Source organism: Callorhinus ursinus, unplaced genomic scaffold (assembly GCF_003265705.2).
Source record: "Callorhinus ursinus isolate GAN/ISIS: 27379988/994484 unplaced genomic scaffold, GSC_fseal_2.0 scaffold11, whole genome shotgun sequence".
NCBI lineage: Eukaryota > Metazoa > Chordata > Mammalia > Carnivora > Otariidae > Callorhinus > Callorhinus ursinus.
In genome coordinates, this window is record NW_027397073.1 from 47,237,519 (window position 1) to 47,265,305 (window position 27,787).

At 43.2% G+C, this 27,787-nt stretch overlaps 1 protein-coding gene across 6 annotated transcripts in view; it reads left to right on the forward strand.

Moving 5' to 3' along the window:
- Positions 1-26,491, forward strand: part of ANKRD29 (ankyrin repeat domain 29) — a 51,956-nt gene extending 25,465 nt beyond the window's left edge. For 5 of the 6 annotated variants that reach the window (XM_073898401.1, XM_073898403.1, XM_073898399.1 and 2 more), the window contains 6 exons: positions 3,326-3,424; positions 6,321-6,419; positions 14,340-14,438; positions 16,018-16,113; positions 18,568-18,666; positions 24,108-26,491. In XM_073898401.1, the coding sequence (XP_073754502.1) occupies positions 3,326-3,424; positions 6,321-6,419; positions 14,340-14,438; positions 16,018-16,113; positions 18,568-18,666; positions 24,108-24,191 (576 nt within the window). In that variant the 3' untranslated portion in view covers positions 24,192-26,491. The remainder of the gene's footprint in view (positions 1-3,325; positions 3,425-6,320; positions 6,420-14,339; positions 14,439-16,017; positions 16,114-18,567; positions 18,667-24,107) is intronic. The other variant, XM_073898404.1, reaches the window with a different exon arrangement.
- The last annotated feature ends 1,296 nt before the right edge of the window (positions 26,492-27,787 follow it).

Here is a 27,787-nt window from a genome sequence, read left to right on the forward strand (position 1 = left end):
TTGATTTCATACCCTGTTGAAAAACGTTAGCAATCATGAGTATTCATGTCTCTCCATCCATAGTGTGAATTTGTGCTTCTCTTTTTTTTCTAAAGATTTTATTTATTTATTAGAGAGAAAGAGAGAGAGAGCACAAGCAGGGGGAGGTGCAGAGGGAGAGGGAGAAGCAGGTTCCCCGCTGAGCAAGGAGCCCGACATGGGACTCAATTCCAGGACCCTGGGATCATGATCTGAGCCAAAGGCAGATGCTTAACTGACTGAGCCACCCAGGTGGCCCACTCTTTTTATAAGATTTTCAAGCCTAAGGAGGTGGGTTTCACAAAGTTACTTGTAATGGCTCAGAGGTAGTCCTAGGGAGTCAATTCAAAACATGACATTTTTTGATGAATCACAGACCTCTACCCCTGAAACAAATAATATATCATATGTTAATAAAAGTAAAAAAAATGACACTTTTACTCTGGGCTCATAATTTTATGGGGAATTATTTAGAGTCTGTCTTGCACTGGTAGCTTTGGGACACTAATTTTTGGGACACTAATTTTTGTTATCAGGATGGATACAGTAGCAGGTGTTTTGTAACTCCCTGTTTTCATGGGCTTTTTTTTTACTTCAAGGTTAATCCCAGTGCTCTGATAGGAACTGTCAAAGTATTTAAGCCACTCTTAGTGAATCTGAGAGATTTCTAAGGAGGGCGATTTGACAGGCAGTTTACTTTCTGAGATGTCCTCACTGAACTATGTAATACATGATTACACTTTATATAGTTGGGCAAGGAAATGTGATTCTTCCTTTAAAGAAGTCATTGATTCTTCATGTTCGACACACAGATAAGAAAACTTAGGTTGCAGAAAGTTCAATTTTGTGTTCATGATATCATTTTACATGATAACGGTTTATAGTAGGAGAATTTGAACTGCTTTAACATTTTTGGAATTATCAACTTATTTCCAGCCTAATCACAAACAAAAAAATTCCTAGAAATTTGCCTTACTTGGAATGTTTTAGGCTTTCTTAATCCTTTGTATGTGATATTTGGATATCAGGGGAGTTTCCAGTGTTCTTTTTTTTCTTTTCCTGTTAAGATGCTATTAAGTAGAACTGAATTTCAGATAGGATCAGTCTGTTCTGAACGTGCCATTGCATGGTGCACATGCCTCTGTAAATGCTGAATATAATATACAATAGTCCAAAATATATGTGTGTGTATATTTTTATATTATCATTTTATTTGTCATTATAAAAGTAATACAACTAAAAATAGAAAGTAAGGTTCGACAAATGTAAATCTCAACTCTTTGAACTAAGTCAGAATGATCATGCATCACCATATGGCTGCTTCAGTCTTCTTGGTTAACAAGTTAATGCTGGCTTTAAAGCCTTTGTCCCTGCACCAGGGGGCCCAGAGCGCAATTCCAAATGTTTCCATTAGGTCAACTGCAGGTGTCCGAGAACTTTCCATGGGAAGAAGAGAGTGTTCGAGAGGTGTTGAGTTTTCATATGATCCTGACATCAAAACTGCCTTTGTTTCAACAATTGTTCTCAACGTTATTGAAGCTATATCCCACAAAATGTGTTTTTAAAAATAAAAAGTACAAAGACACCTGGGTGGCTCAGTCGGTAAAGCGTCTGCCTTTGGCTCAGATCATGATCTCAGGGTCCTGGGATTGAGCCCCACATCGGGCTCTCTGCTCAGCGGGGAGTCTGCTTCTCCCTCTGCCTGCCCCTCCCCCTGCTTGTACACACACACACACACACACACACACACACACACACAGACACACACACGCATGCATGCAGGCGCGTGCACTCTCTCTCAAATAAAATCTTTAAAAATAAGTAAATAAGTAAAAGGTACAGGGGCACTTGGGTGGCTCGGTTGGTTAAGTGTCTGACTCTGGACCTCAGCTCAGGTCATGATCTCAGTGTCATGAGTTCAAGCCCCACATTGGGCTCCACGCTGGGTATGGAGCCTACTTAAAAAATAAATAAACAATAAAAATAAAAGGTACCAGCTCTTCTATGACAATCACCATATTTTATCTACTCTCTTACCTCATTAGGCAAAGAGAAAAATCGACAGAACGGAAGTTGGAAATGGTGGTGCTCATTGCTACTATTGCAGTTTTTGTTGCCCCACACCCCACCCACACTGGCCCCCACCACCAGCCTCAGCCCTCACAGCTCAAGTGCCCCCTTGCCACAGCCTGTGAACAAGGGAGCTCTTACGACAGCGTTTCTCCAAGTGAGGACCACCTGCCACCTTCACACCACAGCCCCCTCACGTGACTGGTCAGAAAGCCTGTTTCTGGGCCTCACCAGAATCAGACCCTGTGAGGGTGGGAGTCAGAGGGCAGGCATTTTGGATAAACACTCTATACCCCAGATGTAGACACCACACTATCCTAGAGTTATGATTTGTATTTTAGAACCAAATGACATGTTCCTGCGTTATTTACAATTAGCACAGATGTCCACAGACCAATTCGCAGAGCCAAACAAACAGCTCCCCAGTTGTAGATGGGAAAAGATAATGCCTTGGCTGCAGCACCTGAGAAAAACCATCAAGGGTTTCAGTTGACCACAGACTCAGTGAGTCAGTAGTGTGATGTGGTTGACATAAAAGCTAATTCTAATTTACGCTGTCGAGATAAAAGTAGAGTAGTAGACGGAAAAAAGGAATGTCCCATTCCCCATCAGACCACATCTACTGTTCTGGGCTCCGATCCGTTCTAGGGCCCACATTTTAAAAGAGATCTGGACAAACTGGCACATGTTCAAAGGAAAATGCCAAGTAGGATGGTGAGAGGCTCACAGTGCAAAAGTTATCCACTCTTAATGGACACAGACCTTGTCCCTTGAAGATAATGGCCCCAGACGGTTAATCCATAACTCACCTTAATCTCAGAGGCCTGCAGCTGGGGGGGAAACCACAGGGAGAAGCCAGCCTTTGTCAAGCGGGTCTCTAGCCAAAAGACACAGGAGACTATTTGGGTAATTCCAAGACAGAACTGACTGGCACAGACTTTCTCTGCTTCATTTCCTTTATTGAGAGGCAAATAGATGATTCTGCATTTGACCTGGGGAATTACTCACAATAACATAGTCCAGTAACTGCAATGTATCCCAAGCAAGTCATCCACTTGTACTGCGTGATGCCTTTAGGAGGAACCCTGTCATGAATATAAAGAGAAAGAGATGAAAAAGGAAAAGTGAGTTTGTTGTTATCTATGGGGAAAGTCTTTTCCAAAGCTCTCCCTCTGTAAGGAGCATCTGCTTGGTAAACGTGTGCCTGCACACTTTCTAACGTGTTGCCACTTTGCAGGATGGGGGCACGGCCCTGTTGGCTGCCAGTCAGTATGGGCACATGCAGGTGGTGGAGACGCTGCTGAAGCATGGAGCCAACATCCACGACCAACTCTACGTGAGTGCGTTTTCAAGGGCATATTAGGTGGACCCTTGCCTATCCCCTCCTCCCACACAGCGCTGCAGTCTAAATTCAGAGGCCGGAAATGCCACCTTCAAAAATGTTTTAATGAACAGTAGGACTTTAATCTGAGACATCAAAGAAAAAGGTAGATTTAACCAGATGAGCTTTTTCTGTGGAGAAACACATAATCTTCTTTACCGATCTTTGTTCTACCCTCTTAAAACTCTTGTACATATGAAATATTCATAGATTGTATGTAGTTAGGATCTTCAAAAATCATGTGACACGTACTTACCCATAAGATAACCAGCCCAGCATATGGACTTGCTGAAAAGCAAAATAATGCTCCTGTCATAGAGTTATCCAGGAGGAAGAGCACACATGAAGGAGAAATCAAGTTATTTGGAAGAGAAGTGAGGTTGGGGTGGTGAACTGTGAAGTACATGCACACCATCGGCCTTCAAGAGGCATCTACCGCAAGTGTGGGTCTGTTGTAGTTAATTGACAATTAGCTCATTGCCTAAAGGCTCTTTTAATTGTCACCGTCATTCCAAAGGATTTATGGCAGATGTTATTCTGGTTTTGGACAACAACAACAAAAAAAATAAAACATGAGATGAAGTGACTTGATAGAGTATCTTCATGAGGAGGGAAAGAACCTACTACCAGTTATGTAGGAATCGTATTTTAGGCTATCCTACCACCAGATATTTAGCACTATGGCACCATACTTTCACAGACAAGTAGAGAGATGTGTCCATGTGAACTTTTCCATTTGCACGCCCTTTCCTGAGTTTACACGATTGACTGCCACATCAGAGACCTCTTTGAAGTGCATAGCAACGAGCATCACCCTTTTGCACTTCAAAATCTGTAACACCCTTTGAACATGTGGCTTTCCCATTGAATGACTGAATTACTTGATTTGTGTCTGAAAGAGTGATTCTCAGCTCTGGCTGCCATTAGAATCACGTAGGGAACTGGAAAAAAAAAGGGGGGGGGGTCTTCCAGGCCCATTCCAGACTAATCCGGAATCTCTGAGGGCACAACTGGGCAGCAGATGGTTCTGATGGGTGGCCAAGGCCAAGGGAACAGAGGTCTACAGCTTTGGCTATTTCTTTGGCTGCATATAATGAAGTATATCTGAGAGCATGAATGAGTCTGTGTGTGTGTACATACATATATGTGTGGTTGAACAGGAAGAGCCCAAGTCTTTGGAAAAGGAAAATGAGTTGTGATTTTCATCCCATGACCACTGATAGTCAACAATCCAGATTGACTGGCATAGTTGTGCTGTTAGTACATTCCATCCAAAAGGCTCACCCAGGGTGGCACATCATCTTAGAAATGCAGAGTTTGGGGAGAGCCCATTCCTGTACTAAATTCCTCTGTTATGAAGTGACTCAAGAAATTTCATGCACTGAAACTTCCATTTTATGTTAAGACGTTTACTCTTACCCAAAGCATCCAAATATAATTGTTTCCACTAAAAACAATTGAAACATGGAGGATCCCCAAGTCAATGACTCCTGAAATCTTCTAGGAACAGAAGAAATGTGTCGTGTGCAGTAAAAACTGCAATGCTTGGATATCCATCTTAGAAAATTTCTAAGAGTTAACGGCTGCTAAGAGCACGGTGGACTTTCTGTGACAACACAGTAAGGAGCAGCTGAACATTTCATCCCCATATCAAATATCTGCTTAAAGATCTATACAAGCTGAGTAATTTTTTAATGATTGCCTTAAGAGGAGTCTGGCAACTCAGCAGACACCCACCAGAAATCCAGCACCCTCCACCTGGTTGGACTTGCAGGGAAAAGCGCTTTGTATTTTAACTTGTGGTTAATGTTCCTGATGGGAGGGGTGGTAATTAACTGGGTTAGTGAGGTGTTTTCCACTAGTATGTGCTCGGGTTTTCCACTGTGGTCTAAAAATAATGAAGCTCAGTGAATGCTGTCTACGTGAAGTGAACATCTGGGGAGGATGCGTGCTCTGAGCTGATTGCTGTCTTTGCTGCCATTACCAATGACATGTCTTTAAGAAAGAAATGCCCTGAAGACATAGACTCATTTAAAAAGAAAAAAAAAACCACTAAAGAAAACTGGAAGCAAGCGCTTGCTTTGAGCTTTTCTGCAGAACTGCTTCGTTGTTTATAGGTCTAGGTGCTGTCTACTGGGCTGTCAGGGAGCAAGCTCATGGATAGTCTCACCAGGGCAGTTTTTCTAGAAGTGTCTTTTGTTTCAAAGCTTGGAAAAATGGCATGTTGGGGGGAACGTGGATAAAGGGGCAATAAAGAGAAAGGGGTAGGAAAGATCTAATTAAAAGGACACTTTTATTTCTGATTCATAAAACATACCAAACAGGTTTGGGGGACTTGTTTGTTGTTTTTATTAATAGATTTTATTGTGTTTGTTTTTAAACTAACACTGAGTCCTTACTTGACAAAAGAAGTGGAAAACCGTATTAAATGTACGTATTTGTTAAACTAATCAAAAGGGGGATAACCCCGAGATCCCACAACGAAAGCAGGCGGCTGCTAACGAGAAGCCTGTGCAGAGGAGAGAAAAATGATGACTGGCTATTTGGACAAGCCTGGAGGCTGCTGCCAAGGGGGTGGATCATAAGCTCCATGATTAAGATTGTGTAGAGTGAACAGTCATTACATTTATTATAACTTATCCTTATAAGACTCTTTGAAATGTTACCTTTCCACCTGACTTACTGTGATATTTTAGAACTATTCTTCAAAGAATAAAACACTAACCATGAATATGAAAACAAAGTGGGGGACAGAAATGGAAAGTTGTATTAAATGGATGCATTTTTAATTGGAGTCTTTTAAAATAAATGTGAACGATGATTCGAACCCTTTCATTTTGACCTCTCTCAGGATGGAGCCACTTCTCTCTTCCTCGCTGCCCAAGGTGGCTACTTGGATGTGATTCGATTGTTGTTGTCTTCAGGAGCAAAAGTCAACCAGCCAAGGCAGGTAATGTCCGAGTGCACAGAGCGGTGGGGCAGGGAGGGCCTGCCATCCTGCAGCAGCTCCTGAGATAACTGGTCAATTCTGGGCGTCATTCAACCCTTTCGCCTTGGTGATGAAGTTAATCTTGGATTAGGGCTTCTCCTGTCCTTAGCTTTGGGCTCACCTGCAAGCCTGTGATACCAGGCTGACTTCACCATTTACTGTTTTGGAAACGTGGGTGTTTGGTGTCTGAGGTCAAGTACATACTCGGCCACCTCCTGTTCAAATAAATTATGGCTGCGCTGAGGTCAGGAGAGTGGGCTAGCCTGGGACATAGGTAAACAGAGGTGAGTCAGGTAGCCTTGCCCCTGCCCCGTCTCTCCGCTGATATGCTGCCTCATCTCTTACCCCCGTTTCTTCTTTGACCACACCAAAGAGGAGCCCATTACCCACTGGGAATCATTATTAGGTTCCACACCTTTCATCTCTCACAATTATAACACCACTGAGAATTAATTTACCAACAGCAAGCCAACATCTAGCAAATCAGTTGATACTTAAAGGAACAGAACTACCAGGTAATATAGGTCATACTTTATGAATAGTAAAGAACCATCCAAATCTAAGGCATTGTAATTAGCTTCTCTTATATTGGAATGATTTCTGCACTAATTAATTTGTTTTTAACAAAACATTTCAGATTAAAGTAACATTACTTTAAAGGTAGTTTTCTCGGGAAAAGCCAAGCTGATTTCTTCCCAGTAAATGACACCCAGGCAGATCCCCACTGTAATGTAACCTAATACATAATGTAACATATGCCTATATGTTCACATAGGGAAGGTTGGTCTGAGCTCTTGGCCCCAGGCTTCTTCAGTCTTTAGAAGTCCAAGCACATAGGAAGCTGAAAAACCCACTTTCCCTTTTGGGCAAAGTGGGTTTGAGGTCAGGAATCCTGAGGTCTAGATCCAGCTCCGCCAATAACTAGCTGTGTGGCTTGAAACTAGTGGATCAACCTCTCTGGACTTCTCTTCCTTCATCTGAAAATTAGGAGGTTGGACAGGATGATCCTGACAATCTCTTCAAGATCCCCCTTTGTAATAACTGTTTTATTCATTATTCAGAATTCTTAAGCACTTAGCATATGCCAGGTACTGCTATAAATGTGAGATTAAATTTTTAGAATTTTAAAGATATTCTTAGATTTAGATGGCCCCAGGAATACTCTTGGGAAAGGAAAGCTTTTAGAAGAAGTTGCACTTCTATACCTACCAGAGTTGACATTTGGGGATTGGAGCTTAATATTTTCTTGTTGGTCCTTCTTATTTTGAAAGTATTGATTGGTTCTGAATCAGACGCTTCACTTTGCCGAAGTTAATAAACAGAGCTGATCATTTTTAGATTGCAGAAGTTTGACTTGGAGGCCATTATTGAGGGTACCACCGTGAATTTAGAAATGAAAGATTATCAAGACTATCAGGCCTCTCCGTCTGTACATCTTTCTGAAATAAACCCTGGCACTTTGACAAATCTATTTGTAAAATAAATTGTATTAACCATATGCCTAAGGTACTATTCATAAAAAAAGACAAGTTGATATAAGAGATTATATTTCAAATAGTGCATGGATTGTGACCACTCGAACCCATGTTGAGTCATAGGATGACGCCGAAGCCAAGAAATTAAAGAGTGTGCTAACAGTACCATGGTAGCCACACCCCCACGGCGGTTTTCATTCCTCACAATGAGGATGACCTGGTCAAAGCAGATGACCTAGTCCAGCCGTGGGAGGACCCCTCCCTCGGATCAAAGAGCAAGTGACATGCCCTTCAAAGACTGCATCTAATGCAATTGTTTGGAATTATGAATCCAACTCTGAAAAGATGGTTATTCAGAAAAACAGTGTTTTATAAAAGAATAGCTTTGAAGGAAAAAAAGCAATGGAATTTTTCCTTTTTATAGGGTACATTCACCCCACTCTACCTTCAAGCCATAATCTTTTTATTACCTGCCATGAGCTAATAATGAAAGGTTGTCTAGCCGGGTCAGACTAGCCCAAGTTCTGTCTTCTTTGAACTGTAAACTCTGCAAAAAAAAAAAAAAAAAAAAAAAAAACAACAGTAAACTCTGCATATTTAATTCCCTTCCTAGAAAACAAACAGTGTCATAAATATGGCAAAAGTGATAGTAGTCCTGGCTGACTTTGTCACAAGTTAGGAGGAGGTTAAAAAAAAAAAGTATAATTAAAAGTTTCCATTAAAATGGCCCGTGAATGGTAGAATATGACATCGGCAGGGCATTTGGACACCAGCATATTCTGAAATCTCAGCTGACACACGGAGTCCCTGTCAGAAAATTCTTGAATTTATAAAACAAAGACCAGGATGTTTGCCCGATTTCATTTCTTAATGTTTTTAGAAAAATCTGATTTATGATTTTTTTTCCTTGCCATTCTCTGGGGTCCCTACATTTTATGGTACCCTGGACAACATGTTATCGGAGTTGCACTGAAATTATTCAGCTGACCTTTGATCTGAGCTGCAGGGAATCCGAACAGTAGTAGTCCTTGTAACTATCATGGATGAACTAACTGAAAACCTCTCTAAGGCTTTTGTGAGAAGGAATCAGAATCTCAAATCCATAGGGAGACTTTGGAAAGACTAAGCTCTTGATTTGAAACTTGAAAAATATTTCCTCCTCGTTCATCCTAAAGAGGTCAAGAGTCACCGAGATCATTGTACTCTATAGTCAAGCTAAAAACTCATCTTCAGTCTTTCTATGTGACTGCAGCATGTAGAGTTGATACACACGTCAAGCCCTTTTAATCACGAGCTAAGATGGCTAGTCTGTTTTTCTATCAACAAAATTCTTTGATATATACTTTTCCCAGTGCAATTCATCCAGCTTATTAGACAGTACTTTCATAGTGTGGCAAAGGTCTGAGTGTTTACCCAGGGCTGAGTTTGGCCTGTCATCGCTCATCTCTAACTTGTCCTCTCAATGTGCTAATCAGGCTCTCTTTGAAGCCTGACAGAAAGGTCATGTCATAAAACGTCTTCTTTAGCCTTGGTTTGCACTGTATGCAGAGATGCTGGGGCCCAGATAGTGCTGGTCCTCCCAGGTTGCAAGCTCGGAGGGGCAGACCCAGTGGTGGGCAATGGGAGAAAGTAGGGCTAGTTGATTGATGTAATGTCCTGAGGGCTTGGGGTGGAAGCAGACAGCAACAGGGAGGCCCCATTGCTTGCATGCCCTCTGCACATGGTAGGCACTCTGAAAAGGTATATTGACTCCAGAAGATACCCCATGGTTTGAGCAGAGCTCCAGTGAGGCTTAGAAGGCCAAAAACATAGTGATCGGTGGCTGCAAACTAGAACAAGGCTCAGATGCAGGGTCTGGGCTCATGGCCAGGACACCAGTCCCAGGAAGACTGTGAGAGCCAGCTAGGGAACCACAGCCACGTCTCTGGGTGGGGAGCAGCTTGTGAGTTATGGGGATATGGATAACTTAAGGAAATGAAACACAGTCCATTTTGCTTATTAACTGCATGACCTTAAGCAAGTCACTAACACTCCCTGAATTCCAGGGATTCTTCGGAGGTTTCTCTTATTATTACTTTAATTCCAGTACAGTTAACATACAGTGTTATATTAGTTTCAGGTATATCATATAGTGATTCAACAGTTCTATATATGTGTTTCATATAGGACTAGAAGCAGCAGAAACAAAGAACTAGTACCACTAAATATATTCATTCCCATGGAACAAAATGGTTTTTTTTTTTTTATTTGTTAGTTGTTTATTTATCAAGACAAACTATTCCATAAGCCAGTATTCGTGTTTCACAGTTCAGAACACAGGTCAGTGACAGACTTCAATGGAACTCAACCCAAAGAAATTCTTTACATTCCCAAATCACTTTGCACTCTGAAAGATACCAGCCTTCTTCATCTCCTCAAAATCTTTCATGGAATCATAATTTCTGTAGAAATCTGCATATGCCTTCTTTCTTGGTTCAGCCACAGCAAACTTATAGAAAGCTGCAACCCCCAGGGATACAGCGAACGCTCCAACAATATGAAATCGCAGACGCTTGGCCAGAAGGCCTCGCATCTGAGGTTTCGTCAAAGCACTGGAAGTCATGGTAGTTATTCTCCTCAACACCAACCGGAACAAAATGGTTTTAATACTTTTTCTAAATAATCTTTAGGACCCTAACTAAAATGATCCAGCATTTAGTTTTCTAATACAAATCATGTCATAGGCTCCATCTCATGATGTGATCTATCTATAAAAATGTATTAGAGGATACTTGAAATTATCTCAGATGGAAGGAGGGGATAACCCAGTCAGAAGGAACTGTGCAAGTCACCTGTGTAACCATCTGTCAGTACATAAATCCTCTCTCTAAGAATCCTGCTGAGTGGTAATCAGCCACTGTTGAACCCCTCCAGGCGTGGGGGACTCATTACTACTATTGAGTCTTTAACCAGCCTTCATCACCACCTCTGTCTTATTACACTGAGCCAAAGTTTTGCATAGCTTTTACTCAGCAGCCCTCTTTGTGCCACTTGGTATGTGAAATTGGTCTAAATCCCTTTCTGTTTGGTTTGCACACAAATAGTAAATGACAGCGGTCATAACCCTGTGAATCTCGTGTTCTTCAAGCTAAGTGTCCTATTTCCTTTTCTTAAAAAGGTACCAGGGAGGTCCTAACTTCCTGTGATTTGTTTTAACATATTTTAAAACTATATATTTTTGTCAGGAAGTATTCAAAAACATAAATTTTTAAATGTTTTTCCTACTCCAATTCTCTCAAAACTCAACAAAAAGGAGCCAAGTTGACTTAATTTCTATCATTTTCATAGGAAAAAATAAGAGAAAACAGGAACTGAGGTGTACAGAAGAAGGGAAAAACCTCTCTCCACAAACCAGATAATCAAGTAATAAGTACTTTGATTTGACCGTAATGCTCCAACTCACATTCAAGTTCCTGGGTTTAACCACAAATCTCATTTTACCAATCATTCCCATCTGTTCAGTCAGTTATCTCACAGGAAAACTGGGAAAATCAAATAAAGCATGTGGAGTGTTTTCTAAACCAAAGTACAAATTAAGGTGCTTACTGTTTTTCATGATAAATACACAGATTCAGTGACTGTATTTTCTAAGCACGCGCTCGCCAGTCCTGTGCTCAGCACCTTCCTACATGTTTCCGTGAGTATCTCTGGGGGGCTAACATTTTTGCTGAAGAGAACAGAGGCTCAGGGTGATTTGCCTAAGGTCTCATAACCCGAAAGTGGCAGCTTCTTTTTCCACCTACCATGACTATTGCACTTAAAGTGATAAAAGTTCAGTGTTGGCATTACTGTTATGAATTGACGCTATTAATATTTGTTCCCAATATACCACCTCAACACTTTTCCACATGTTAGTATCAATTAAGATCATTTTACTAACAAGCAAGCTCTTGGAAGGCACGTTGAACAAGCCCGCGGCTGGCCTCTTTGCGGCCAGCTGCCTTTCCTTGCCTGCCCTCTAGTGGAGATAGTGACAAAGAACAAGTGAGCCCAGAGCAGGCAAGGAGTGGGAAGAGATTCCAGCGCCCGCCTCCCTCTCCTGCCCCCCACCCCGCGCCCCGCCCCGCCCCTGTTCCAGCGCACACCCCTTGGGCCGCAGTCCGCTGGATTTCCCACCCTGCCTGAACCAACCACATCTGTCCAAGCCGCTGCGACTGCAGATGCTCTTCCTTCTACATGGAATGTCCTCCCCCACCCCCCACCTGGCAAAATTCTAGTCCTCCGTTAAGGCCCAGCTCAGATTTCACCCCAGCTGACCTCCATAACCCCCACACAGTAAGCAGGCCCCTCTCCTGGCTCATCTTGGGCACTTTTGTCCATACTTTATTATAACACTGTAGTCATCCTGAAATGTCCATGTCTCTTCTCCACTAGACTGAGTTCCTTTGAGACCAGAGACCATACCATGTCTTCCTTAGTATTCTGCCGGAGACTTAGAAGATACTTAATAATTGTTGGTTGGTTGAGTGAATGAAGGAATGAGTGATTCTAAATTGGGAGAATCGAATTAGGTAATGAATGTAGACATGCTTTGTAAACGAAAGTACAAAGTAAGGTATTTCTATTGCTAAAAATAAATCTTCAGATTCAAGAATATTCCTACAAAGCCCTTGTAAAAGTGTAAAGTGGCTCCAGGTGTTTGTCCTTCTCCCACCCTGTTTCATTCCGCACCTCTTCCCCATCTCTCCCAAGACACAGGAGTGCCCATGTCCTCCTACCATCCCTCAGCACCCCCGGATCCTTCCAGGCTCCTGATTTGCCATCCCCCACCACCCCACTCAGGCCTCTGTCCTCTGTCCCTTTGCCAGGACAGCAATGGGCAAGAATCCTGTGTCTGCTGTGGCTAGTAGACTGGAGTTGAAATTATATACTGCAGCAGAAAATGAACCTTTATGTTCTCTAATGAATCATCCTTCAGCCCCCATTCCCACTGATGAGTAAATTCAGCCTTAGCTGACCGAAACAGTCCCAGGGGGCCATATTACCTTCATTACCTCAGAGCCCAAGTTTAGTGAGTTATGGTTCCTCCGCCTTCCTCCTTGCCCTTCCCTCCAAAGTGGCCTAAGTCCTCAGAGGTCAGCCTACCACCCGGGCATTAAGGTGGGGTGGGGACACTCATGTCTGGTCCTTGGGCTGGTTTGTCCAGCCTTTCCTGTCTGTGAGTATCCTGCACTGGTACCTTGTTGGCCCGTCATCATGAAATCACGACCTTCTATGGCCTTATCGTCCCACCCCCAGGCTGAGTCCAGGCCACTGTTTACCCAGCACTTCCAGTTTCTCCCAGGTGCACAGATGTCTCACTGATGAGGACCAGGGGTACTGGGGGATGTCTCGGGCCCATTGGCCCAGACTCCTTCACCCATTTCTGTTCTCTCTCTCAGGCACCAGCCAGGAGCAGAGCTTCTCTAAGAGGCTTTCAGTTTTCCTGGGTTTCATCCCAAGAACAGGAGAAAATCCTTTTCCGTCTGGAATTCACCATAATTTACCTGGGCGCTTACCTAACCCAGATTCAAGCCAGGAGGAAAACGCATACACACACGTCTCACCTTCATCTCCCCCACGCCCTCTCTAGAGCTTCCTTCCAGCACTAGAAGGGTTTTCTGTCTTCCTTTCTGTCTGGCAGGAACCACCCTCCTATCAAATCCTTCTCCCTCCCTTGGATGTTTCACCTTTTCTTCTCTGGAGCAACACCTCTCTGCTTCATGGCCTCGTGCTCACAAAACAGGCTCTTTGGGGGCACAATACTCAGGAAATATTACCAATAAATGTCACCCTGCTATGACTCGCTAGTGTGCATCCCATCCCAGAAGAAATCATATCACATCCTGCATAAAACTAAAGTCCCTAAAAATGACTGGCTGTGGGGGATTCTAGACACCAGAATAGAAGAGTGGGAGAAATGTCTTTAGTTCTCTGACCCTCACACATCATCTCCAAGAAAGCTGCCCTCTCTCCTGTGGGAACGAGGGCCCCCACTAAGCAGGGTGTGTTGTGTGAACCCACCAGTAAAGCAAACAAACTGACAGAATCTGGGGGAAATAAACACATGCTGGCCTCTCCTCCCTGGGTTTGTCAAATCTGGCTCTGCCTTGGTGAGCAACTCCACCACTTTCCCACTCCGCGTTCCCTGAAGTCCCGCACCAAACTATGGGCTAAAAGATCCTGCCATAAAATGGCTGTATTATAAGCCCAAACCCGAATATTGGCAATCACGCAGGTGTTCCAGGCACTACCAAATGCCCGTCTGTGTAACTGGGTTAAAATCTCCGTCCTCATGTGTCGTCGGGAGGCTGTTTGTGGGTGCTACCTTGCTGCTCGGCGGCTGCTGGGTGGCCCGGTGGGAGCAAGCGTGTCCCCTCGCCGGCAGGACGGGACGGCGCCGCTGTGGATCGCGTCGCAGATGGGCCACAGCGAGGTGGTGAGGGTGATGCTGCTGCGCGGAGCCGACCGGGACGCCGCCCGCAACGTGAGTCTGAGCCTCAGCTGCAGCACGTGGGGGGCTGGGGGAGGGGGTGGCGCGGGTAGTGCATGCACCGACGAAGCTCCAAAATTCAACCCTGGACGTGCGGAGAAAACGCGCCTTTATTTGATCTGTATCTCCCCTGGGTTTTCTCCTAACGTCCACCAGCTCTTCAACAGGAAAACAAAGTAAATGTCCGAGTCAGCTGAAACTTAGCAAGTGCTACCCAGTCTCCCTAAGGGAAAGATGTTTCATCCTCAGAGATCCTCCTCCACCTGAGCTGACTCCTGGATGAACCCGGGAGGATGCGGGAGGTAGGAGCCCGGGCCTCGGGCTGTCCTTCGGGTTGTCCCTTACGGTTGCGCGTGCGCCTGCGCTACGCCTCCTGCTGGCCCTGGACCGCAGTGCAGGTCGGGGCGCAGCCTCTGTGTTTTGGGGTCCCGCGGTGCTCCTGGGGCTCCACCTCATCCGGCTTCCCCAGCTGCAGACCCCTGCACCACATCCGCCATTGGCCTCCACCTAATAATGCTAATATCAGCTAAGTCTGCGTCGATGGGCCCCACAGCAGGCCCTGTGGCCGGTAGAAACTAAGGGCAGCTTAGGGAGACCCTGTGCTGCCTGACCACACTATGCCATTTGCGTTTTGGGTTTGCTTTGGTTTGGTTCTTACAGTGTCTGGCCTTTCTCCCCTTAGTATTACCCTTGCTTATGTGACCCACCTCCCTTCTTCATGTCTGAGCCCAGAAAGGGGTAAAGACACATTCCTGCCTACTTCACTGTCCTCTCTCCCACTCCATCTCTTCTTCCCACATCTCTGAAACCAGAAAAGAAGAACCCTCTAATCTCATTTTCTTTCTTCCTGATTCCAGTTAAACCTTTAGAGCAGGCTGGGATATTTCCTTTCCTACAGAATTCTGTGAGCTGAATCCTCCAAATACAGCAATTGATATGTAAAAGCAGGGGGGAAAAACGGAATTTGGAAAATCTCTTCCCAGGCCAAAAAGTGATGACAGAAACTGGCTATAAATTTTTGCCTTTTTGCATTTCTTTTTAACAGATTTCAATCTATCCCTTTCCTACTCACCACCTACCCACCCCAACCCCCACAGACAGATACCTAGGGCACACTAGAGCAAGGTTGTATATAAGACAGAGCAAACAGAAAAGCAGATGCAAAATGTAAAACAGTAAATATAGTTCGGTAATTATTTAAGTCATTAAAAATACTTTAACATTAATTTCCACTAAGTCACGAACTGCAGACAATGCCTCTTTGGTCCATCTGTGTCCTAAAATATACTCTTGACATTCCCCTCGCCCCTTACCCAGTGTCCTAAGGGACTGGAAGAGTCTGAGTTCCTAAATGGCAGGGTTCTAAGATAATAAGTCACGTATTTTGTCTAGCATTCTTTCATGCAGAACTGAATAGGCTCTAAAATAGCTCCTAGATTAAGAGACGTGGCCTGCTTATACTTTGGTTTACTCCTTTCACCTGTTCTGATAAGCATATTCCCGGTTCTCAACTAACGTTTAGTTCTTAGCCAACACACGTTAATAGGCAACTTTTCTTTTCCTCTCTGTTAAGGATGGTACAACAGCATTACTCAAAGCAGCCAACAAAGGCTATAATGATGTTATAGAAGAGTTGCTGAAATTCTCACCCAGCCTTGGCATTTTGAAGGTAAGACTTAAAGAGAAATCTTACCAATCTGTAAAAGAGAGGCTAAAAATTAAGAAGCCCATACCTGAGCACTGCAGGAGAAGCTGAGTGTAATCCACATAGTTAGTTGCATTCTTGAAAGAACTTACCTACAACTTCTTAATGTTGGAGATTCATGGGCACTGGTTGAAATGGCAGGGTGGTAAGAAGAGTGAACCAGAGTCTGTTGCTACTTAGTTTTCCAGAAAAAAAAAATTAGTAGTAATTAAATCGCTACCTTGGAAAGTAAACTATCTTGATATATATATCTCATTGGACTAAAATCTTCCACCACTCATGAAACACATGATTTGTGGGGTGCCTGGGTGGCTCAGTTGGTTAAGCGACTGCCTTCGGCTCAGGTCATGATCCTGGAGTCCCGGGATCGAGTCCCACATCGGGCTCCCTGCTCAGCAGGGAGTCTGCTTCTCCCTCTGACCCTCTTCCCTCTCGTGCTCTCTCTATCTCATTCTCTCTCTCAAATAAATAAATAAAATCTTTTTTAAAAAAAGAACTTAAAAAAAAGAAACACATGATTTGTGTTCCATGAAATATGGAGGACAGGTGCTCATGTTTCTTCCCTTCGTTATCTGCAGCAAAGAACCACATTGTTATCTTAGGTGAAAGAAAATAAGCCTCACATATCTGGACACCTCACAGAATGTGTCATTCTGGAGAGCTGGGTCTGCCAGGAAACAGAGCCCCAAAACCCTTTTTTAAATTTTAACCATTTGAGACTAGGATATTTCTCAATTACAGTGTATACCAGGGGTTGGCAATCTTTTTTAATAAAGGGCCAGGGAGTAAATATTTTAGGCTTCATGGGCCATAGAGTCTCTGTTGGAACTGTTCAACTCTACTCTTGTAGCATGAAAGCAGCCATGGGGGCAAAGGATGGCTGCATTCCACTAACACCCTATTTATGGACATTGGATTTCTGGAATTTCATATTTTCATGTAGTGTTCTTTATTTATTTATTTTAAATCTTAGCTTGTTAGGACATAGAAAAACAGGCGGCAGGCTCAATTTGGCCCATAGGCTGTAGTTTGCAGACCCCTAGTTTACACTACTGTTTTCTTAAACGGAGAACAGGAAACCTGTTCTAAACTTGGAACAGTGGCTTAGCATTTGGAGGGATGTTTCCTTGGGCTTTATTGATGTATAAAAAGTCAATGTGTCCTTGAATGATCCCAGAGGCTTTTTGGACACCCTGTATCTGATCTTTATATATTTAGGTTCTAGTCTTGTGATCAGCTGATACAGGACTGCTTTTGTCGGAATGCTGGTCCCTCTCTCTGTCCCAGTGAGCAACTTCTAATCTTCCATGAGCTTGGAAGCGGGAAACCTACATTCATTAACACTGTTTGTAAAGTAAGAATAAGTGGTCTATGAAAGGGAACTCTCTATGAATAAAAGAAATGAGCTTCAGAAATGGACTTTGTAATACCTGTCTAGTTTCAAAGAGCTCTTTTTCGGCTTGGTATTTTATTCTTAGCCATGTTGCAAACAGATGAAGTTGACAAGTTGGTGAAAATTTAGATGGGTGAAATGACAAGTGAGTTGTCATACATGTTAAAAAGCAAACATGCCGCTTTGGAAAGGAAAATGCTACTTTGCTGGAATTTTTTTATGGGTATTATATTTTAGTCTTTTATAAAATAAAGTAGCTTATTATTATTATAAAGCTAATGTGGAAAATAAGCTTGCATTTAGATGCTTTTGTAGACATATGCATGTCTACAGAGCAGATGTCATGTGACTGCCCATCATTCTTATATCAGGCTTGTTATATTCTCTTCCTCTCCCCTCCCAGAATCTGGCTACGTGCTGCACATAGATGCTTCCTTAGTTCAATAAATATTTGCAGTACATTTCATAAAATGTCAGCAACCCATCCAGTGGGCCCTTCTGTGCTCAAAAATGCTCCATCTCAGGGCTTGGGGGTTTCCTCACCCCACATGCTCATGCCCTGTAACCCCCCAGTGGTGCTCCCACCCACCTGAGTGAGTGGCGTGCAGGTAGCTGGGCTGACAGGTCGGCCTGTTGGCTTGCCAGCCATTTCTCCAGCCTCGCTGGAAGCACGAAAACTATATATGTTGTCCTTGAAGAAAAAGACAAAATGTTTGACATAGCATTACTGCTTTTGCTGCAACAAATTCTAATATATTTAAAACTGATTGACTGATCCTGAAGTCACGTGCACACTGGGCCAGATTTCTGGCTTCACTTGCCAAAGGACGTTGGCAGTATGTGTACTGACCGTATGCTGTGGACCTGAGGACACTATTAGATGCCGATGTGCCTTGGAAAGGGACTGTGAGGAAGAGCAAAGCTCCAACCTGAGTCTCCTCACTCAGGCTGGTTTATGATGAAAGCCAGGCTCGGTGCTGATGGCTGTGAGCCCACTCCTGACACACACTGTCGTTTTCTCTTAGAATGGGACATCGGCCCTCCACGCGGCAGTACTCAGTGGGAATATTAAAACAGTCGCGCTGCTCCTAGAAGCAGGGGCGGACCCAGCCCTGAGAAACAAGGTACCAGCCTTTCCCTCCCTCTCTTTTAACTCCTCTGGGCACCTGTGCAAAGAGATAGACAGTTTCTACCTAAGCCAGGATAACCTGTCCTGTGCACCCTGGGCCAGATTTCTTGTTTCACTTGGAAAAAAAAACATTGGCAGTACTTAGACTGACCGCCTGCTGTGTGCTGTGGACCTGAGGACACTCTATTAGATGCTGACGTGCCTTTGAAGGTTTGAAGGGGACTAGGAGGAAGAGCAAAGCTCAGACAGGAGTCTCAACCCTCAGGCTGGCCCCAGCCCCTCTCTTCAGACCTCGGCATGGTGAGGGCATGCAGGCCGTCAGTAGGAGGAATGAGCGGTGCATCTGGATCCAGAGAATTATGCTAAAAACCCTGTATCTATCATCCATGGCCGTGAGCTAACAATGGTGCAGCCTCCCAAGACAGGGTGGGGAGTAGTAGTTGCGGGGAGTAGAGTTATGGGGTTCTATCATCAGAGAAGTGTCCTAAAAAATTCAAAGCCCTGGTAGTTTATTGCTATCCTATATACGTCAGACGTGCATATCTTGACAAGTGCTTGAGCTTTCTTTGCAGAGTAGAAGAGAAAGGGGGAAATGTTGCTCTTATACTATTTTTTTGTTTTGTTTTGTTTTTAAGATTTTATTTATTTATTTGTCAGAGAGAGAGAGTGAGTACAGGCAGGGGATGAGGCAGAGGGAGGAGAAGACTCCCCACCGAGCAGAGAGCCCGACGCGGGACTCGATCCCAGGACCCCGGGATCATGACCTGAGCCGAAGGCAGCCATTTTAACCAACTGAGCCACCCAGGCGTCCCTGCTCTTATACTGTTAACAGGACTTGGCGCCGCTGTTCCGAATCAACCCCTATTTTTATACGCCAAAATCCTTAGTTTACAATTAGGTCAAACGTGGAGGTGGGAAGATGCCCAATACCCATTTTTTCCTATTTGACATCTACATTAGCAGTCAAGTGTAGAACTGGAGGAGGAGGGCGGCATCTCTGGGGGAGGGTAGGTCTTGAGAGAACACTAAAATATGAACTTTTAAAGGAGGGAGTAGGGGCACCTCGGTGGCTCAGTCGTTAAGTGTCTGTCTTCGGCTCAGGTCATGATCCCCGGGTCCTGGGATCGAGCCCCGCATCGGGCGCCCTGCTCCGCGGGAAGCCTGCTTCTCCCTCTCCCACTCCCTCTGCTTGTGTTCCCTCTCTCACTGTCAAATAAATAAATAAAATCTTAAAAAAAAATTAAAGGAGGAAGTAGGAGCGGTGCTTATCAATAAAGGAAGGTATGAAAAGCAATTTTCACTTTGTACTTATATGCTATTTGAGCTTTTATAAGTATCTATTGCTGTGTTAATTTCTTTAATAATAAAAGCAAACACATAGAACCTTTTTCATGACATTTGGAAAAGGAACAACCATTAAGAGGTGCAATTAGACAACATGCCAAGAGTCTTTTTTATTTTCATTTTACTTAGCATGTGGAGTTATTATTTCCTTGTTCTTACTATTAGAGTGCTTGAAGACAACACTTCTGCTTATCTCTTCCTGAGATATTCCGATTTGTTTTCCATTAGCTGGCCTGGCTGTGTGATAAGGCAGCTGAAATCAGACTTGTACTCTTATCTTTAGACCCTAGACACAGACTTCCTAGAGAGATTGATCTCTCTTGCTTAGCCATCCAGTAGCTATGGAAACTAAACAACATGCAATTCTTTGTCTCCTGGGATTTCAGCAATAAGGTTTATGGGGAATTTCCAGTGACCAAAATGCCGGACTTTGGATTGTCCCTAATAAAGCTACTTGCGTATATAAAGCTATAGAGAGACTGCTCACGCCGGAGTTTCATACACCCTTAGAGAGCTGGGAGTTGTTGCCAGGGAACCCCACCCCCATCCCACCCACCACCGGCCACCCCAAAGAAGCCAGCCACTTAGAGGCAGCTCTAGAAGCAAGGGTGCTGGGATTCGGGCAGCCACCCAGGACTCTTGAAGGGGGTATTCTTTGCCTTCATTCATTCAATGCATCCTGAGTACCTACTAGATACCATACACGGTGCTGTATACTGGGGAGACAGTGGTGAATGGAGTTCCCATTGTCTCTGCCTTCAAAGAGCTCAGAGTTTACTGAGGAATAAAGACAATTAAACAAGAATCTGCAATACAGGGCGCCTGGGCGGCTCAGTCAGTTAAGCCTCTGCCTTCAGCTCAGGTCACGATCTCAGGGTCCTGGGATCGAGTTCCGCATCGGGCTCCCTGCTCAGCAGAGAGCCTGCTTCTCCCTCTCCCTCTGCTGCTCCCCCTGCTTGTGCTCTCTGGCTCTCTCTATCTCTCTCTATCAAATAAGTAAAATCTTAAAAAAAAAAAAAAAGATTGCAATACAGTCACAAGCTATCAGCAGGGAGTAATGGATGCTACCGGACGCTTCCCAGAGGAAATGACTTCTAAGCTAATACAGAAGCAATCTTCTGCTCCAGGGGTGGAGTTCTGCTCTGGGACTGTGACGCTGATGCCTCAGGAGAGGGTAACCAGCAGCCCCAATGGCCACTCCCCACACTGTAGCTGTCCCCATGGGTGCCAGCCCTGTGTTCCCGATACTCCCAACTGAGGACTCAGAACACAGCTTCTCCCAGGAGCAGTGGGGAAAGAGAGTGTTTTGATGCTGTGGTATCATGAACACGGGCCTTTGGTCCTGCTCCATAATGAATAAGATGGCCTTTGGGGGCTAGCCTCGGGCACTAGCCATCATAATAGTCCATACAACTTCAGCAACCTGAGAATTCAGTGGGGACCAACCTGGAAAGAGGAGGCATGAGACCAGGTTTTTAGAACTACATGGATGACACATGGAGCAGCAGTGCGATTGACCAAACTTTGACAACAGGGTTTGAGGATATAAAGCCTTTTTCAGTGGTAGAGGTTACACACAGGAGCTGTAACTCAGCAAGCGTGTAGATAAAGTACAGCTTCTTGGATCTCCTCTTCCTCCTGACCACAGAGGATCCTCTGGCTACCTGCCAACCTGCTCACCAAGGTTCACCCACGTGAAACAGCTCTGTTGTTCCTGAATATACTCCAAGACTAGATGGAGCTTACGTCTATCTACCAGGCGCATTTCTGTGCTGGCCCAGGCATGAGGCCTGTACAATGTCTGTTCCTACAGGAACTAATAATAGAATCTGAAGCCTCTAGAGAGGCCTCTGGTCTATAGCAACATAGCATAGTCATTTCCTGCTCAATTCAATCCAGCATCAGCATCAATGGTCCCTTGTGGTGGGCTGGGGTGTAGCCACAGGACATGCTGTGCAGCAGACCTTTTGTGGCAAACAGAATTCTCAGCAACTCTGTGCATAATTCCCAACAAGTGAGGGCCCAGCTAGCAGGTGGGGGTCAAAGAGCAGGACCCAGCCTAGAAGGTAGGGAATTCAGGGGTTTCACCTAGGATCGGAGTCCCAGATAAAGCAGGGGTGTTTCCAGGTGTGGCCATGGGAGGAAAAAATATGTGAGACAGGTAACATCTGCATCTAAGACCTCTCCCCTATTCAGGGTGCCTTTCTACCCTTTAACTGCCTCCCCTGAAATCCCAAGAACACCCCGTGATTCATCTATAACAACAGTTCTCAAAGTATGGTCTGTGGACCCCTGAGGGTCTGGAAGACCCTTTCAAGAGGTCTAAGAAGTCAAAACAGCACACTTAATAATACAAAGATGTTATTTGCCCTTTTCACTGCACTGCTGTTTGCTTTAATGGCGTAAAAGCAATGGTGGGTGAAACTATTGGCACCTTGCACATCAAAGCAGGGGTATAAACCATACCAGCAAATGATTTTACAAAACTCTGTGGGTTATTTTACAGATTTTGTAAATTATTTTACACAAATACGAGACTTACTTAAGAACATCTTTGATGAAGCAGTAAACCGTTTCAGTTTTATTAAATCTGGACCGTTGTTATACATCTTTTTAATATTCTATGTAACGAAATGAGAAGTATGCATCCGGCCCTTCTGCCGTATTACTGAGGTGCAGTGGTTGTCTCAGGGAAAAGCACTCACGCCATTGTCTGAATAGCAAAGTGGGCCAGTTGCTTTTTCATAGAGCGCCATTTTTTCTTCAAAGAACAACTGGTATCCACCACGTGAGTCTGATGGCTTCTTAACACAGGCTTTTCTGATGAATCAGTGCTAATATTAATGAAGGTGATCTTTTGAGATTGTATAATGCAATGTGTCAACATTTGGCATAATTCATTGAACTAATATTTTCCAAATGGCCAGTGTGTGATGTTATAAATCATACATGGGGAAAGATTCTATTAGATCTGTGGATTTTTAATGTAAAAACCTCATTGATAAGGCTTCAGATTCCGCACTGCAGTTACCTTTAAGAAACTACCCCTTGTTTAGTATGGGTGTAGCATCAAAGGAGGATATCTACAATGATCTGAAGAGGCTGTTAAAATGTTTCTCTCTTTTCCAACTACCTATCTGTACAAAGCTGAATTTTCTTCATATGCTTTAACCAAAACAACGTATCACAATAGATTGGATACAGAAGCAGATAAGAAAATCCAAATGTCTTCAATTAAGCTACACATTCAGGAAATATGCAAATCTGTTAAACAATGCTATTCTTGTCACTAGCTTTTTTGTCTTTGAAAATGTGGTTTTTTGTAAGTATTATTTATGTTACCCCAGTGCATTTACAATTTTTAATGAATTATGGTATTTTTAAATGTTCTTCTTTTCATCTCTAAGAAGTTTAAAGCAAAAGCTCATTGGGATCCTCAATAATTTTTAAGAGTGTAAAAAGGTCCTGAGAACAGAAAGTTTGAGAACCACTGCCCCATAACGTCGATTGCATGGGGTAAGGACCCACTCATGAAATAAATGCATAAAGAATGTGTCTCAGCAGCATGATGAGAAGAAAGGACATTCAGTGAAACCCAGGGTCGGGGGGAAGTGGTGACCACAGAAGCTGCTCTTAACCAGGTATCTCTTATTCTCTGAATGCCTCCTAACTCTGTTTTCTCAACAGATACCTGTCCTGAATCTCAGGTCCCTAGCGGACACACTGACCCATACTAATTAAATATAAAGTATCAAATTTAACATTACCAGTATTTACTGAGGACATACTAGAGGCACCAGGCGTTGTGCTGGAAATGAGGATACCATGATTAATCGTACATGGACCCTGGCCTCCAGGGAATCACGATGTACTAGAGATATGGCTTAGAAAAATAACTCTAACGATGAGATAAGAAAATAACAAATGATATTTATATGATTAAAGGAGACCTTTAGGGCCTTAAAACAAGAGTGAGTCCAGTGGGGTTTTTCACCAGTAGAGGAGCAAGTTTGGGTCAGGGGCCCCTCTGTGGAGTCCCTAAAACCATCCCAACTGTGAGAATTCACCAATGCCTGTCTTGTCTTCTTTCAGGCCAATGAACTTCCGGCAGAACTAACCAAAAATGAACGTATACTGCGTCTCCTCCGAAGTAAAGAAGGACACAGGAAGAACTAACTTAGTTCCATATTTGACTGAAAGATAGAAACCCCATTGCCCAAAAAGAAATTGCTTTTCAAATAGTGTTGGAAATTCCTTTAAGCAAGGAAATGCCCAGAATGCCCACCCTGGGTCCCTGACCAAGAAGAGCTGGGCTCTGTGCCCCGAGTCAAGAACAGAAAGACTCAGGGACCCCTTGCCCTCACTTACATGGGCTTCTCATGCTGGCCAGTGACCCCAGTGCTGTGGGGCCTGCCAGATTCGTGGAGTCCACAGAAACTCATTTTAAACCACACTAAGTTGGGTCTCTCCGTTAAACTCTAAGAGTTAAACCCTGGAAGAGGTTTAAGCAAGATGATGAAAGCCTTTAAAAGACTGAAAGTGTGATCTTCAGTGAATCAAAGCACTTCTGCTTTTGTGTTAATTCTAAGTGTGCTAAGAAATATAGCTCCCTCATATTTTACACATAGATGTCTGTCCTTCCAGTGTAAAATGTTTTCTTCTACCCAAAGATCGTAACCACGATTCTGAAGCAATGACGTGTAAATTTACATTAAAGAGCCACTTCTGACATTCCAGCATGTGATTTTCCAAGATGGACTGTTGAACTATAAAAAAGAGAAATTGTTTATTTGTGAGGTGATCCTCGTTTCATTCCTAACATGGAAAAAAATCATTTTTACCTAGAATCAATATGGTGGGTACGGTAGGATGCGAGTGGCAAATTTGGAAACTCAGAAAATTACAAACCACAGGAAATTTAGGCTTGTCTCTTTGAACTTTTACTTTGGTTCTATTGCTGGGAATCCGCTTCCCATGCCATAACTAAGTAACTTAATATGCTGTGTAATCCTGTTGCTTGACCTAATGACTTTGAGGTCCTTGGATAAAATGTGACATATGCAAGTACAATACGTTGCTATTCTATTGCAGGAGTATAAGTAATAAAAGACTGTTATTAGTATTTAATAAGTGTTCATCTATGCATGTTCTTGAGCTGATTGATTCCAAGAAAGAAACCTGAGTTTTTTTTAATTATTCCTTGGAGGGAAGTCAAAATTTATGTTCAATGCACTTCATAATCAATGGTGTCTAAATGCCTCAGTCAGTGCCTAATTGCACACACAAATTAGACCATCTTTCTATAATCTACCATAATAAACGCTGATGGTATTTCCGTTATTTAAATACTTCCTTAGTTTTCTTTTCATGTTCTGTTCTGGTTTCCAGCCAATGTTCTGTGTAAAGACATGTTAAGATGGAAGGAAATGCAGTCCCCAAAGTTGTTTTTTTTCTTAACCAACTTGCAGTGGTTCTAAAAGCATTATCTTTAAGTCAGTAAGTGATGGAATATAATTTTTGAAATTAGAATATATTCTCTTAAAGTTTGTTATGATCAATAAAATAATCAATCAATAAAAATCAGCTTATTTTAGTCAATAAAGGCAGTAATGAGCAAGCCACAGAGCCCCCAGAGATGTCTACAGCCTGACTAACTATGCAACAAGTCTGCAATCTAATTTCTGGATAAAAAAATTAAAGAAAGTTCTGTCTATATTGCTAAAATACCCAGATAGAAACTTTTTAGTAGCTAAAAAGCAGTGCCAGTTTCTTCACTGACTTTCTTTTACTTAGCAAAGTAGTACAAATACACTTCCCCCACAGGAATTTCATAAAACTATGTTCATTTTGAAAAGGAAATAGTGTGGTCTTAAATGTTTTCCATTTTTTCCCCCTTTGTTAGCCCTTAGGCCAAAACTGGTTGCTCATCACTGATATAAATCAAAACGGTATTATGGACACTGATAACAAAGTTCTAAAAGACAAAATGGGATGAAATCACAAACTTAATGTTTTCACTAAGATATGTGGTCCTTGGCGTATTGTTTTAAGCGGAAAATGTTGATCAATTCTAAGACCATAAAAATGAATCCAGTAGCTTTAACAATACTTAATGGAGGTTTTCTTACTAGAGGTAAGAGGTCTCTAGCTTAGAAGGATCACATTCGGTCTGGGTGAGATTATGACATTATCCATAGCAGGGAAGATGATTATATTAACCACTCACCAAAGACTGAACAAAAATCTGCTATTTGAAGTAAAATTGTGTTTATTTGGCACACAGGTAAATGGTTATTTTTTTATTCTTGTTTTATGTTCATCTAATTCACAATTCAATGAGCTCTGCATCCTAAGACAGAACTAGCAATTCCTATGCAAATCATTTGTTAATTGAACTAAAAAAGTCTTCATTACATCCATTTGTTTGATGACATATTCCATGTTTTAATTCAAAATAAAGTTAATGTACTACCCAACTTGCCTTTGATCTTTTTTCCTGTTTGTTTTTAATCGGAAGTGAGTTATTTCTATGTGATTTTTTAATAGCATGGAATTTTAGAGTAATTCAGCTTTGTTGGTAAATATATTGATACTTGGAAGCCTGAGTAGATCTTTAAGCTTTATGATTTCATTATTTCAACTATGGAGAACTTTTGTAATGATCCCACAAGGTTTCTCAGTCAGACAAAAATTCCTGGGAGGGTCACGGAAGATACTGAAAACAAACTTTGGAAAACAGAAATGTACACTGTGATGATTCGTTATCCATAGACATTGTGGAAGGATTCCCCCCTTCTAGTTAACACATCCATCACCGTATACTGATCTGTGTGTGTCTTAATTTCTATTTTTATTCTATTTCTATTTTATTACCCGTGGTGCTGCTGGCCCTTCAGTCCCATGCAGTAGCTTTGTTGTCTGCAATAACTGTAAATATTTGCATCGATAACATCAGGTATCTGGAGAACTCCATGACCACTCTGGCTTCCCCCCTCCCCTGCTGCCACAAGAAAGTTTTGTCTCATCATTCTCCCGCACAGGAGACCTAGTCAGAGGACAAGAGCACTCCCCGAAGTGGCAGGCTACCTGGGATCCCACAGAGATGCACTTTGGGGTGGGCCTGCACTGCAGATTAGAGGGTAAGAAACTGAGGTCCTAATTGCACAAAGTGGTTTCCATGCTAGGACTGGGCTGAGCCTCAGGGGTAGTGACCAGTGCAGTCTGCGGATCATGAATAACATCAATAGAAACAGAAGGATTGTTATGTGCTAAGCACTTTACATAGTCTCATAAAAGTTCCTATGCATTTTCTCATTTTCCCCTGACAGCCACGCTATGAAAAAGGCATTATCATTATCCACATCTTACACCTGAGGAAACTGGCTTTGAAAGAGACCCTCCTCATAACGTTGGCCTGGTGCCGTTCTCCAATCTTGGGGTTTTGCTTTCTGTAGTGGAGGAAAGCGAGGGGAGTAATGCCCAGATGCAGTCACAGTTGTAGCCTCAAGGCAATGAGGGTGGTGAACACAGGATATATTTTAAATATTTAGAGGCAGAGGGATGCCTGCCTGGCTCAGTTCATAGAGCATGTGACTCTTGACCTCAGGGTTGAGTTTGAGCCCCACATTTGGTGTAGAGATTACTTTAAAAACAAAAAAAATTTGGGCGCCTGGGTGGCTCAGTTGGTTAAGCGACTGCCTTCGGCTCAGGTCATGATCCTGGAGTCCCGGGATCGAGTCCCGCATCGGGCTCCCTGCTCAGCGGGGAGTCTG